The sequence below is a fragment of the Dama dama genome, chromosome 19, assembly GCF_033118175.1.
Source record: "Dama dama isolate Ldn47 chromosome 19, ASM3311817v1, whole genome shotgun sequence".
NCBI classification, from domain to species: Eukaryota; Metazoa; Chordata; class Mammalia; order Artiodactyla; family Cervidae; genus Dama; species Dama dama.
The window spans coordinates 50,635,483-50,649,814 of NC_083699.1; the positions used below are offsets into that span (position 1 = coordinate 50,635,483).

Consider the following 14,332-nt stretch of genomic DNA (forward strand, 5'->3'; position numbering starts at 1 on the left):
ACCGTTGCACCCCATGCTTGAGGAGTCAAAATAAGCTATGCTCCAGTAACAGGGGAACTCTCAAACAGCTTGCCGGTATAGATTTCTACAGCAGAGGTACTTTGCTGGCAGTCAGGGAATATACTGGCATTCTCAAGAAAAAGAGCGTTTAGGGACACACACAGAGAGAGAGAACAGTGTTCAGTCCTCACAGTGGCAGGATCCTGGCCCCTTGGCTCTCCCAGCCCCCAGCCCACTTCTATGAAGTGCATCGGGCCAGCGGAATCTCTTCCCTCTGGCCCTGTGGCTGGCTTGGCAGTCTCTGTCATGGAGACATGAGTGTTGCTATGAACAGAAGAAAACATTGCGTCGTGCACAGAAGACCTCTTTCTGCACTTTCTCCCTCTCCCATTGCCCACCCCCTGTTTTATGAAGTGCAAACCAGGACCCTGGGGCTGACAGGGGAAGGAACTGACAGTTGCTTCCTATATGGTAAATGGACACATTCCTGCTCTAAGGCCAGGACCTTCAGTAATGAAATTTTCTTTTTTCCTGGAAATGAAAGCTCACATCCTGAGATAATAAAATCCTGGGAATGTATAGCATTAAGGAAACCACTGAATTTCATGGCATACACTTCTGTCTCCATGCAGGACTTTACGGGACCTGAATAAAGGGCCTCTCGTGCAAGGGACTTGGAAGAAGGGGCCAGAGTTGTTTTTATAATCCCCTGCATTTATTTTTTCTGTGAATCCTAAAATGCAACCCATTGCAGTGTTAGGTTGAGGGTGCAGAATCACTTCTGATAAATATCTGCAGTGGGAAATAGGCTCATTGTTTCTGGAAACATCTAAAAGGAGCTGGGAGTCTCATGTGCAGTCTGAGTGAGGTCCGAATTCTGCCTGAGGCTGGGCTGTGGGCCAGGTGACCCTGTGAGATTCTTTCCAGGCTTAGAATCCTGTGAAGTCTAGGATGTGTATCTGGGGACTTATTTAAACAGAATGCACAGAACTCTGCCTTTCCCGCCTGTATTCTAAATGTCTCCAGAATCTCTCCCCCAAGTCCTACCAGCCGCAGTCTTGCTCCTCCACCCTCACAATCACCCCCTCTCCTTCACCTCCCTGGCTCCTGCCTCTTTCTCTCCCCCTCGAGCCTCTGTCCAGCTGGCTGGGGGTGGTCCTAACACATCCTGAGCCCTCAGTGGGCCTGAGCAAGTGTGGGGAACCCCAGCGTCATGACAGCAGCTGCCCTGCTGAGGACAGGACTCCCAGCCCTCTGCTGGCTGTTCCCTGGCCTGAGCCCTACTGTGCTTCCCTCCCCAGGACAGCCCATCCAGTACGCCCGCTCCACCTGCGAGGCTGGCGTGGCCGAGCTCCACATCCAGGACACCCTCCCGGAGGACGATGGCACCTACACCTGTCTGGCTGAGAACACAATGGGGCAGGTGTCCTGCAGCGCCCGCGTCACTGTCCAGGGTAGGAGCCTCTGGGCACCCCTCTAGAAGCACCTTTCCTGGCAACACATCTGCTCTGGAGAAAGGGCACCACACCTGAAGGCAGGCAGTTGGAGGCAATGGCCTCCAGGAGCTCACAGTGTCCAGGGTCTACCACTGGAGATGGATGTGCAAGCCCAGCCCTCCACCCCTCACCCCACTGTGGCTGAGGGAAGATGCAGGGGAAAGAGGCAAAGACTCCCTTGGTTCGAGAAGCTTCCAGTCTGATAGGCAGAAAACCACACCCACTGAAAGAGGACAAATTCCTGTAGGACTCAAGCTCTCACAAATGACCCCTCATGCACTGGGGGGACACTGGGGGACACCAGGTAACAGGTGCCAGTATTGAGGCTTCCAGAGAGCCAGTTTGTCCCCTGTTTCCTTCTGCCCTCACTGCTCCCTACCGCCCCAGGCTTGCTCTTGCACCTCAGCAGCCTGGTGTCCAGTAATCTGATTAGCATGGTCGTCATGCATTGATCAGCGCCAAGTGTTTAGTCCCAGAAGTCCTGGGGGGGTGGGGCCACAGATTCAAGACAGCTGTCTGGGCTATGGTATTGAAAGGCATGGTGACAGAGCTGGAGAAGGTCTTCCTGGGCCCAGGGTGTTCAGGTAAGCCTGAATCCCTACCCTCAGCTGGGCCCGGGCCCCCAGGTCCCACAGTGACTGGAGACTGAGTGCTTAGACCGGGTGTGTCGTGCCCTGCTTTGCCAGCAGCGCAGTAGGAGACACGCCATCCTGCTCTGTTCCCTCAGGCTCAGCCTCTTGGGGAGGGTCTTCTTGTATCTGAGCAGCAACCTTCCAGGGGGCCTTAGAGGTGGTTTCACTGAAAAGGGGGAGGGAAAATCATATGTTGGTTACCTCACTAGATACTGTCACCTCACCTGTATTTTCTCGATTCTTAAAAACCCTGGAAGCAGGGTTGGAGGGGGCAGCGCTCTCCCTATCTTTCACGGAAGGGTCTGGAGGTCTCAAGAAGTCAACGTCAGTTGCCTTGTGAGCCACGCTGGCCTTTGGAACCCAAAGCCAAAGTGGGGTGAGGGGTGGAGGGCTGGGCTTGCACATCCATCTCCAGTGGTAGACCCTGGACACCATTGCCAAGCTCCTGCTCACTCCCTGTCCTTTCCCAGAGGGCAAGTCCCCTGGCCCCAGAGTGGGGATGAGCCTCACCCCAGGAGCTAGGCAGTGTCACCCCCAAGGGATGAAGGAATGGCACTGACAGCCTGTCTGCCTAGGATTCCTCTGATTCCTCTGCGATTCCTCCAGAGTGTCTGGCATGGAGTCACCACCTGGGGACTGGCTCTTCCTCTTCCCAGGAGGCCCTCCTTCTCGGATCCCTGCCTGACTGTGGCCCCAGGAGCTTGCCAGCCTCATTCTAGTTTACACTCCATCTGTTCTTTCCTCACGGATCTCACTCATGGCTGATTGAGGGGTCTGGGGAAATCATGGATCCAGGCCAGGGTTGCTGCTCCCACCTTCCCCCCACCCCTGGGCTCTCCTTGGAGGTCCAAGAGGCCTACCCCAAAGTGGTAGTGATGGAGAGGGCCAGAGAGATGCGTGATGCTTGTGTGGTCTGAGCCTTCCTGGCTGGCTTCAGCCAAGGGCCCTGCGGTCCAGAGCCTGTCCTGGGCTGCCTGTGTTTAGATTGGATTAGAGGGACCCCACTGAGCTAATGGTCCCAGTGGAGGTGGGGGTCCCCAGAAAAGGGGCAAGGAGACTCTGGGGCCATCCTCCTTGCCCCCCAGGTCTGTGGGAGGAGTGGGGCCTGGGTGGTTGCCCATCTGAGCATATTTCAAAGCAGAAACAGAGAGGTCCCGTCAAGGACTCTGCCAGAGCTGTTTGGATCTGCTCTGAAAACAGCCCCGTGTGAGCAGGACACCACGCTACCCGCCCCCACCCCCCCGCCCAGTGTGGGGTTTGACTGGCCTGTGAAGGCCAAACAGAGGCTCAGCTACCATAAATGGTGAAGGAGGCTGTAAGACGTGGCCACGCTCCGGCTGCAGCGCTGGGCTGTCTGCACAGGGTCGGGGAGGCCGAGCCTGGCACAGTGACACCCCTGGCTCCATGCCCAGGGCACCCGGGGGGCTCTGGTCCACATCCCACACTAGCCTCAGCCATGGAGTTTTTCTTACTTTATTGGCAGCTTGTTTGGCTGCAGTCTCTGTGTGTGGCTCAGAGGGTGGGAGATGACTGTAGTGGAAGCATTTGTCCCATGCAGTGCTGACCACTGTCCTGGCCTCTCCCTCAGCTGCCCAGGCCTGACCTTTCTGTCCCCACTGTGTGGCCCCAGGCCACAGCTGGAGTGTGGACCAGGCTTCCCGGCTGTAAGTCCTGCCGCCAGGCTGCTGTGTCCTGCGCTAATGATGTGGGATGTGCTCAGGACCCCCAACCTTTAAGCAAGATGAACTCTTTCCAAATGGCAAGTCTAAGGAGCGGTATTACCAAAAGATCAACTCTGCTACACTGGGTGGTTGTTTTTCTGTCTGTTTGATTGGTTTTGGTAAAAGGAAGGGAGAATCGGAATCAGAGAAAGCAGGTGTTGGGCCACACGCTAAAGCCATAGTCTGAGCACCCTGTTCAGGGAATTCTGGCCACAAGAGGGTGCCATTCATCAATACCTCTCCCTCCGCTGTTCCGGTTTCCAGGGAGGAGGGGTTCTAGAGTAACTTGCTGGAGGAGAGTTTAGCAGATCCTTGTTGAAGGCCAGACATGGGTGCTCTTTCTTACGTCTTTAGCCTTTAGCCAAGGTTTTGCCAGCATCGAGAAGTTGCTCACTCAGCATTCTGATGGGCCTTCTGCAGCCTCTTTACCCTGCTTTCTCTGTGTTCTCTCCTCTGTAACCTCCTCCTCCCCAAATCTGACTAATTCCCTCCCACAAATGTCATTTCTCTTACCTGCTGTACCTCTCTTATCACAGTACTTACTAACAAGCAAATTTTTCCTGAGAACCTCCTTGGCCCTAAGCATTGTTCTGGGGAAGCTGCCATGAGCAGAAAACAGGTCCTGTCTTCCTGCCTGTTACATTCTGATGGATGGTCCACAGCTGGCTTAATTATTGACAAGTGCTACTAAGAAAACGGAAACAGAGAGGTGGTGAAAGGGATCCTTTCTTAGGTGGGTGCTAAAGGAGACCTCTTGGGAAAGGTGACATTTGAGGGGAGACCTCATGAACTGGAAAAAAAGACTGCTCCAGGCAGGTGGTACAGCAAGTGCAAAGGCTCTGAGTTGGGAACAAGAGCAGCCTGTTCAAGGGACAGTGAGACTGCAACAAAGGGAGTGGGGTTAGGTTCACCAAGAGAGGCAGGGGTACATCATGCAAGTCTCTAGAAGGGCAATGAGGGGAGAAAGCGTTTTATCCTAACATAAAATTTCCTCTAATTGCCTGTTCAGCTGCCTTTTTTACTAGACTGTTAGCTCCCTGCAGGCAGAGACCATGTCTTATTATTTCATGTAGCACATGTCCTACTGTGTGAACACGTGTTCAGTGAATGGATGAAGGAAAAATGGAGGTGGGTGAGTCTCTGTGGTAGTGCAGGGGGCATTCCCTTCACCTCCTCTCTTGCCTGGGGGCTCAGGGCTCAAGGAGGTGCTCAGCAAACCTACATGCCAGCTCTCAAATATTCCTGCTTTCCTCCTTCCATCCTAGGAAAAAGTCCCCAGTAGTTAACCAGGCCATGAAAATCTTCCCTCCTGACCCAGGATAGAGCCTAAAGGATGATTAATCTAAATTCTTGCAGAACCCAGGAAGATCAGAGGAGAGTAAATATTTCAGTGTATATGCACTGAGTCATTGGTTCGGGGGCTTCCTTAGACTAGAATCTTTTAATTTCTTTCCCCTTGGAGTATCTTTGTCAAGGCTAAAATTCTTAAGTGACTAGATTTATTAACCTGCTAATGTGCCCATTTAGACAGAGTGTCTCAGCCTAATGGTTTGTTTATTTAAGTGAAGGCCTGCTGGGCTCTTAAAGGCACCAAAGGACATAAAATGTGAATAAGTTAAATTTTAAAAAACCCTGATTTCTAAAATAAAAAATGAGATTTAATAAGCATATTTACCACAGTGTTTGTTTTGATAAAGAGCCTCTAATGAAAGTAATGGGCACCAGGAAATCAGCCATTTTCTGGACAGTGAAAGCATCAGTAAGAGCCCAGCTGGCTTTCAGATTAGTGACAAGCCCTCTGCGGGACAGCTTGGCACACTCTGTGTGTGTGTGTGTGTGTGTGTGTGTGTGTGTGGTGTTCAGTCATGTCCGACTCTTTGTGAACCCATGGACTGTAGCCCACCAGGCTCCTCTGTCCTTGGAATTTTAGGCAAGAATACTGAAGTGGGTTGCCATTTCCTTCTCCAGGGGATCTTCCCCGCCCAAGGATCGAACCCGTGTCTCTTGCATCTCCAGCGCTGGCAAAGGGATTCTTTACCACTGCATCACCTGGAGAGCCCCTTGCTTTAAGCACTGACAGCCTCTTAAATGTATTAAAAAAGAAAGTTCTGGGGGCTTCCCGGGTGGCCCAGTGGTAAAGAATCCACATGCCAATGCAGGAGACATGAATTTGATCCCTGGTCTGGGAAGATCCCACATAATATGGGACAACTAAACTCATGCTCCACAACTACTGAGTCTGTGCTCCAGAGCCCGGGAACCGAAACTGCTAAAGCCCAAATGCTCTAGAGCTTGAGAAGCTGCCACAATGAGAAGCCCATGTACCACAACTTGAGAATAGTCCTTGCTCACCATAACTAGAGAAAAGCCCGCACAGCAACCATGACCCAGCACAACCAAATAAATAAATAAAATTATAAAAATAAAAAAATAAAACCATTCTGATTGGGGGATACTGGCAGGTACTTTGGACATTGTATAATCTGTCCAGTTGGTGTCAAGTATGGACCTTCCCCTTTATGAATTTAAAAACACTGAAAACATGTTTAATATTTTTGTCAGCTAAGTGAAAGTCGCTCAGTCATCTCTGACTCTTTGCTACCCCATGGACTATTCAGTTCATGGAATTCTCTAGGCCAGAATACTGGAGTGGGTAGCCTTTCTCTTCTCCAGGGGATCTTCCCAACCCAGGGATCAAACCCAGGTCTCCTGCATTGCAGGCGGATTCTTTACTAGCTGAGCTAAAGAGGAAGGATAAACATCAATTTTACCTCCTCTCTTTTGTTTGCTTTTTAAGACTTTAGTCCACCCACAACACCTGTCCAAAGTCTTCTAAACTCTATGAAGTCCAGCAAATAAATGCTAAGTTATCTTATAGCCAGGTTTTAGTCTGACATAGGTTGATACAACAGAAATGGTGTTGTGCGGCATGTGAGCTTTTCCTGTCACAGGACTTCCAAGTATACGTTTGTCTCCATTATGGAGCCGGAGCCTCATTTTACTAATTGGGCAGTTAGAGAAAGGAGACATGAGTTCGATCCCTGGTCTGGGAAGTGAAGTCGCTCAGTCATGTCCAACTCTTTGCGACCCCATAGACTGTAGCCTACCATGCTCCTCTGTCCATGGGATTTTCCAGGCAAGAGTACTAGAATGGGTTGCCATTTCTTTCTCCAGGAGATCTTCCCAACCCAGAGATCGAACCCAGGTCTCCCACCTTGTAGGTAGATGCTTTACCGTCTGAGCCACTAGGGAAGTCTGGGAAGATCCCACATAATATGGGACAACTAAACTCATGCTCCACAACTACTGAACATGTCACATCGCAGTCTCCTTCTACAGTCATTGCAGGTCATCTGCAGCATTTTTTTACTTGGAGTTCTTGGTCAGGAATACCATCCAGAATTACAGCTTTGTGTTTCTAGTGGCAAAATGCGATCCGTGCTTTGACAGTGTGGTAGGGAGTGTGGTTTCCAGACGTGCCTCCAGAGGGTACATGGGCTGGTTTGGATGGTTTACCTCTACGTTTAGAATTTGATTATAACTCCTAAGGCACTAAGAAGGCTGTGGTTGCAATATACTCCCACTTCCCATCTGACAACCCTATCATTACTGGTCAGAGATTCTTTTGGGAGGGGGAGTGTCATATGTCATTGTTTCCTTTCATTCTTTTCCTTTCTACTTCTTCACATTTGCTTCTTAGGGTCTGGAGAAATCAGTGGGGAGAAGGAAAACCAAAAGAGAGGGCATGGCTATGGGGGAAAAGCTCTCTTTTCATGCCCAACAGGTAGACCATTTGCTGACTCTCCAAGTTGGTTTATTCAGTTAGGAGACAGATTTTTGTTGGAAGAGAGTTCACAGACATCCGTGGAAAGGGATTTGCACTGTGCATAAATGCCCTGCTGATGGGGAGCGGCTGGGCGAAGGTAATCCTGATGAGCCCTTGAGTCAACCGTCCTGGAGCTTAGGGAAAGGAGGAGGCCAGACTGAGACCCCTGACCCTGCTGGATTTTGAGCACCAGATCAAGGAAGGAGGGAGGATTGTGCTTCCGGAACTGTCTTTCATTGGTGATCCACTGAATGTCCATAGTATCTAACAGGGTGAATAGTATAACAGTGTGGAGTGAATCAGATTTGCTGTTGGAAAGATATTTTGCATTTTTAGGACTAAACAAAACATTTCAGCTTCAAAACTTAAGGAAAATCTTTAGTAGCTCAGAGATGGAGGCAATAATTTTCCCTCTCCCTAACTGCATCTTTAGGAGGTCCATGTGTCTGCTCACCTGAGAGGTGTGGGGGCAGGGGATGTAGGAAGTAGGGGAGGGCCCTTCCATGTCCATTTTTATTTGGTGACAACCTGTGGATTCAGAGACACTGGTGTCAGAGCAGGGAGGCTACTGACAGACAGGCCTGAGGCTCTGACAGCAGGACTTAGTAAAAACTGTAACAGGCGGTAGTCCCTCTTAGGGGGAGCCCTGGGGAGCTCTTTAGATGGTAGAGAATTCTGTCTGTTTCATATTGGTGTCATCATCTGTTTAAACACTTTAAAAGTGACATTCTTAATTTTTTATTTTAATCTGACACAAGTTTTTAATGAGCTGGGAGCCTTCTAAGAGCCATTTTCAAGGCAAACTACTCATGTACATTTAATGCGAATTCAGTCCATAAACATGGGGTGCTTTAGAGAGCGGTAACTTGGCTAGTAAAAGTTGACAGGTGGACAAAACTTCCAAGAGAAAATGTCTAAGGAGAAATTCGGAAGTGTTTTTCTTGCTAAACCCATGTAAAGTGAGGAAGGATTCAGAAGGGAACAGGCGAATGATTGCAGTACAAAAGAAGACACTTGATCCACACCAGCACTGTAACAAAGCTGTAGGGGCTTCTTAATTTTCAAGCCCAAGAAAGCCCAAGGCCTTGCTCGTGTCTCCAGTTTTGATGAGCAAGTTTATACCAGTTGTTGTTGTTGTTCGTTTGCTCAGTTATGTCTGACTCTTTGCAACCTCATAAACTGCAACACACCAGGCTTTCCTGTCCTTCACCATCTCTCAGAGCTTGCTCAAACTCATATTCATTAAGTAGGTAATGCCATTCAACCATCTCATCCTCTGTCACCCCCTTCTCCTCCTGCCTTCAATTTTTCCCAGCATCAGGGTCTTTTCTAATGAGTCAGCTCTTTGCACCAGGTGGCCAAAGTATTGGAGCTTCAGTTTCAGCATCAGTCCTTCCAATGAATATTTAGGATTGATTTCCTTTAGGATTGACTGATTTGATCTCCTTGCAGTCCAAGGGACTCTCAAGAGTTTCTGCAACACCACAGTTCAAAAGCATCAATTCTTCAGCTCTCAGCCTTCTTTATGGTCCAACTCTCAAATCCATATATGACTACCGGAAAAACCATAGCTTTGACTATCTAGGCCTTTGTTGGCAAAGTAATGTCTCTGCTTTTTAATACGCTGTGTGGGTTTGTCATAGCTTTTCTTCCACGGAGCAAGTGTCTTTTAATTTCATGGCTGCAGTCACCATCTACAGTGATTTTGGAGCCCAAGAAAATAAAGTCTGTCACTGTTTAAATTGTTTCCCCATCTATTTGCCATGAAGGGGTAGGACTGGATCTCATGATACTAGTTTTCTGAATGTTGAGTTTTAAGCCAACTTTTTCGCTCTGCTCTTTCACTTTCATCAAGAGGCTCTTTAGTTCCTCTTCGCTTCTTGCCATAAGGGTGATGTCATCTGCATGATATACTAGTTATTGTATGAGAATTAACGAGGAAAGTAGCAAATAGCACCTGTTGTGTGGATGCTTAACTTCCTCTAAATAATAGCTTTTCAAAACCTATTATTGGAATTATATCAGTTCCTGTAAGTGTTAAAACAAGACCATAAGTTATCATTTTTAATGAGGAACATTGTTTTGATAAATGATCTAATCAGTTAAAGCCAGTTTGTTTTGTTTAATTCCCGTAACAACTCCACACTCTACTTTTGAATGAACTCCATTCTACAGATGAGGAAAACCAATGCTCAGACGTCAAGTCAGCACTGCCACAATCCACCAGCTCACAGGCAACCCCTCTAGGCCTCCAGTTGCCTACATGCTTGTTCTGCTGCTCTGGGTCTCTGAGAAGTCATTTGTTTGATACTTTTTCTTCCCCAGAGCAAGAGTTTTATGTTTAAGTTCATGACTAGGGACCGTCTTCAGAAACAGTTTCTGATGAGTCAAAACAGAGCAAAAATGGCCAAGGAGGGAAAACTTGGAGGGTCTGTGCTGTGCTTAGTCATTCAGTCATGTCCAGCTCTTTGCGACCCCCTGGACTTTAGCCTGCCAGACTCCTCTGTCCATGGAGATTCTCCAGGCAAGAATACTAGAGGGGGTTGCCATGCCCTCCTCCAGGGGATCTTCCCAAGCTAGGGATTGAATCCAGGTCTCCCACATTGCAGGCCATTTCTTTACCATCCGAGCCTCCAGGGAAGCCCAAGAATACTGGAGTGGGTAGCCTATCCCTTCTCCAGGGGATCTTCCCAACCCAGGAATTCCCCTGGGTCTCCTGCATTGCAGGCAGATTCTTTACCAGCTGAGCTACTAGGGAAGCTCTGGAGGGTCTATATAGGCTCAAAGAGTGGTCTGTCTCTCTGTCTTTGTCTCTCTCCTTTCTTTTCTCTCTCTCCATATTCCTTTCTTCTCCCACCTTCTTTCCTCTCTCCTCTCATTCCTCTATCCCTTTCCTAAGTCCTGCTATAGTTTAATCTACATGACATCATTTTTTGCTTGTCAATAAGCTGCGTATGGGCTTCCCTGGTGTGTCAGACAGTAAAGAATCTACCTGCAATGCAGGAGACCCAGGTTCAATCCCTGGGTTGGGAAGATTGCCTGAAGAAAGGAATGACTACCCACCCCAGTGTTCTTACCTGGAGGATTCCATGGACAGAAGAGCCTGACTGGCTACAAGTCCATGGGGTTGCATAGAGTTGAACATGACTGAGCATGTGCACTGCTTATAACCGTTCTTAATCTTAGTTCTTGCCTTTCCCACCAGAGGACAAGCCTGTTCCTTTTCCTTTCTCTCAATGTGGAACAGAACCCCCAACACCCGGCTACCCAGTTTAACGGCAGAGAGAGCCAGTGAGTGAGTGGAGGGCCATTGGCTAATTGACCAAGTACCCGAGCAACAGGCAAGTTCACTTTAGAAATTTAATCCTAGGCCAGTAAATCAAGGAGGCTCAGCCTGCCCTAGATTCCAAAGAGAAAGGGCCCTGTGGGCTTGGTCTCAGCAGACCAGAGGAAACACCGCTGTAGGGGAGACCTGGGGTACATTTAATCCGGCCCCATTTGAGCTGGGTTGCAAGTCTGCCACTGCATCCCAGGGACCTCCTCCCTTGGTGTACCACAGCCAGAGTCTGCCCTCCCCAAATGAAAAAGGTTCAGGTTGCCTGAGGTGCTGTGGCCCCTGGGGGCCTCTTCCCTCAGACTCTTGTCCACCTACCCTGCCTGAAACCAGGACTGCACCAGGTGACAGCTAAAGCAGGGCTCCAGGAGAGACGTCTCTAGGAGAACCAGCTACTCTGGGCCAGAGCTCAAGGACAGAAAGCTCCCAGGGGAATCTAGCTGACTGGCCTTTGTTCTCAGGTCAGGAAGGGAGCATCCAGACCAGGACCCCATTGGCCATGTCAGGTTTTCTGCCAGCTTCCTTCTCGGAGTCTCAGCTCATTCTGCTGTAAAATGAGGGCACATTCTTCCTGACTTCAGAGGGTGTTGAACATAAACTGAGAGCTGCAGATATCCTTTAGAATCGTTAAGTGCTGACCTTTGTAAGGCATTGTTATAATGTTATCTCAGTGGCAGCTGAGACCTTTCAGATCTCTGACATATGTGAATACCCTGGTTTGGGAGGATACCATATTGTGTCATTTCTCATCATGTCAATAGTTATTGTCAGATTGAGTTTGCCTAACCAAAAATAGTCAGATTAGGAAAGGCACAAAACATTTATTCTTGTACTTATTATGTGCCAGATATTCTTTAGCTGTTTTACATATGTCATTTCTTTGAATCATCTGAAAATCCAACAGTATTTATCATGCATTATACTAATGATGTGTGCATTACCCTTATCACATGGGCATGATTGTCAATAACTGATGATAACTGTATTCTTATCAGTTTAGAGGAGAGAACACTGAGGCTTAGCTTGGGGGACTTGCTTCAGATCACACAGCTTGACCTAGGAGCTCACAGCACCCATTTCCATCTGTCTCTTCTTATGTATCTAAGTCCATGCAAAGAGGGAGCATAAACTGATATGTGATCTGTCGGCCACAGATGAGCCAGGATAAGTTGTGTGTGACTTTGGAATGAAATAACAAACATACACCTCACCCTTTCCCCTGACTTTCCCTGCTCCGTGTTAGCTTTTCTCCCTTGTCAGGTATCTGGGATGGGGGTCCACATAGCACATCTGTCCTCATGGGGAGTCCAGCATGGCCATCCCTGCAGGTGACTGGCTCCCTTGGAAAAGACAATCTTGGAACACCTTGGCCTCGTGGTCAAGAGGCCTGGGTTTGAGCTCTCAGTCTGCCTGTCACTGGCTCTGGGACCTTGGGTACCTTACTTCACCGGAGCACATCCCAGCCTCTCTCCAGTAAAGCTGGGTGGTGGGCTTGGGGCTGGGGTTTCAGGATTCAAGTTAGGGCTACTTTTCTGGGGTTGCCTAAGGAAGCTGCTTGCCCTAAAACTGACATCCTCAGTGGCTCCGGGATCTGACCCCAGAGTGTGTTTGCAGGGGAGGTTTGGTTGTTTTCCTCATTCTGTGAAGACTCTGGGGCAGCGACTGGGGCTAAGCCCGGCTCTCTGTGGCTCTAGTCCCATGTGACCTTGAACGGCAGGCTTGAGAACAGGTTCATTCTGCACATTTACTCCCCATCACTTCCCTCTCCTCCTTGTTCTTGCTGTGGGGCCCTTGCTGGGGAGGCAACAACAGGGTCAGAGATGATGGGTGACACTGGAATTAAATGCCTGCCTGGGGCAGTTTCCACAAATTCAGACACTGTCACTCATCTCTCTCTGGAGGAGTGCACTGAAATTTTGTTCTCAAAATTAGGTTTACTTTCGATATATCCATGATATTTTTAAGCAACACATTTGTATTCCTAACAGTATTTCCCTTAGGTGACATAAAAATGAGAATCTTTAATCCTGGGGTGAGGTTCCATTTGCTCTTCTGCTGCTGATAAATCCACCATGTAATTAAGCCCAAGAGGTAGGTGTGAGTGAGCGCTCATGCCAGCCTCACACACCTGTGAACGTGGGTGATGGATAGCTGGACAAAGTACTTTCATATAATATCTCTTTAAATCCCCCAGGTCCTGTAATAGTACTGTTATTCCCCTAAATACAGTTGAGGAAGTCAAGCTTTAGAAAGAGACAGTGCCTTGCCCAAGACCAAGTCCCAGCCTTAGATCCTACATTTCAGTGGCTTTCAGAGAACCAGTGAGTGTCACATGGCAGGCAGTGCCCAGAACACCCTCTAAGGGCAGGGGGTGCAGACAGGCATTCAGTTGCATTGGCTGAGACCCGTAGGGTGGCTTGGCTTTGCCAAAGCCCCAGGCCTGGAAACTGAGCAGTAGGAAGACCTAACACATGGAGGGGTCAAAGAGGAGCTGTCAACTGCTTGCAGGAAAGGGAGCTGGAGGTTTTGATGTTCCTGCAGCATCTGGGAATGAGAGTCCATCTGCAGGGAGCTCTGTGAAGCTGGGACTCTGGCCAAGACAGTGGAGAGGCGGGAACTGGGAGGGCTCTGGACAGGCAAAAACATTTTGTCCTTGAGCCTTCTCGTTCTGTGTGAGAGGAAATTCCTCAACTCTCCCGAGGCAGCCTGCTTGCCCAGGGAGATCTATGCATTCCCAATATTGGGTCCCTCGAGCCCATTGTTTGGGCCTTCTGCCAAGGGTGTCTGGCTGCCCCTGTCAGAGGCGATGATGCCAGGGCTGGGGCAGATTGGCTCTGAGAACCTGTCCTCTGGTCATGGGTCCTGTGTCCCCTTGCACTCTGGCTCCACGCCCTTCACACAGCACCTGCCTTGGGGAAACTTGTCCTTCCACCTGCCTGGTCTTCCCAGCCTCTCCCACCCTCATCCCCAGAGGCTGTGCAGGGCATGCTCTGAGTATGCCATATTTTGTTTTCATTTAGTGTCCAGTTTGGAGTTAGGCCTTTCCCAGGTATGTAAATCAGCCTAGAAATGTATTGTCATGGCTACAGGCTTCCAGGAGAAGATCTGGTTTGTGTGGCTGAGGGCTAAAAAGAACTCAAAATACCACAGTCCTCCTGCCCCCAAACTTAGAGTTTACCTTAGAGATACCATAGCCTTCTTTGTCTCTACCCTTGCCCGCTCCAGACCCACCTCCCCCCACCCCCCACCAAGACAAAAACAAAAAGACTGAAAAAGAATTATTGAAGATCAAAACCGTGTGGCTCGCAGGACGAAGGGCAGGA

At 49.2% G+C, this 14,332-nt stretch overlaps 1 protein-coding gene across 6 annotated transcripts in view; it reads left to right on the forward strand.

Annotated features, from left to right (window-relative positions):
- The window catches only part of MYLK (myosin light chain kinase), a 280,134-nt gene that overhangs the window by 170,501 nt on the left and 95,301 nt on the right, over positions 1-14,332 (forward strand). For all 6 annotated transcript variants that reach the window (XM_061166997.1, XM_061166994.1, XM_061166999.1 and 3 more), the window contains one exon: positions 1,302-1,454. In XM_061166997.1, coding sequence (XP_061022980.1) covers positions 1,302-1,454 — 153 coding nt within the window. The remainder of the gene's footprint in view (positions 1-1,301; positions 1,455-14,332) is intronic.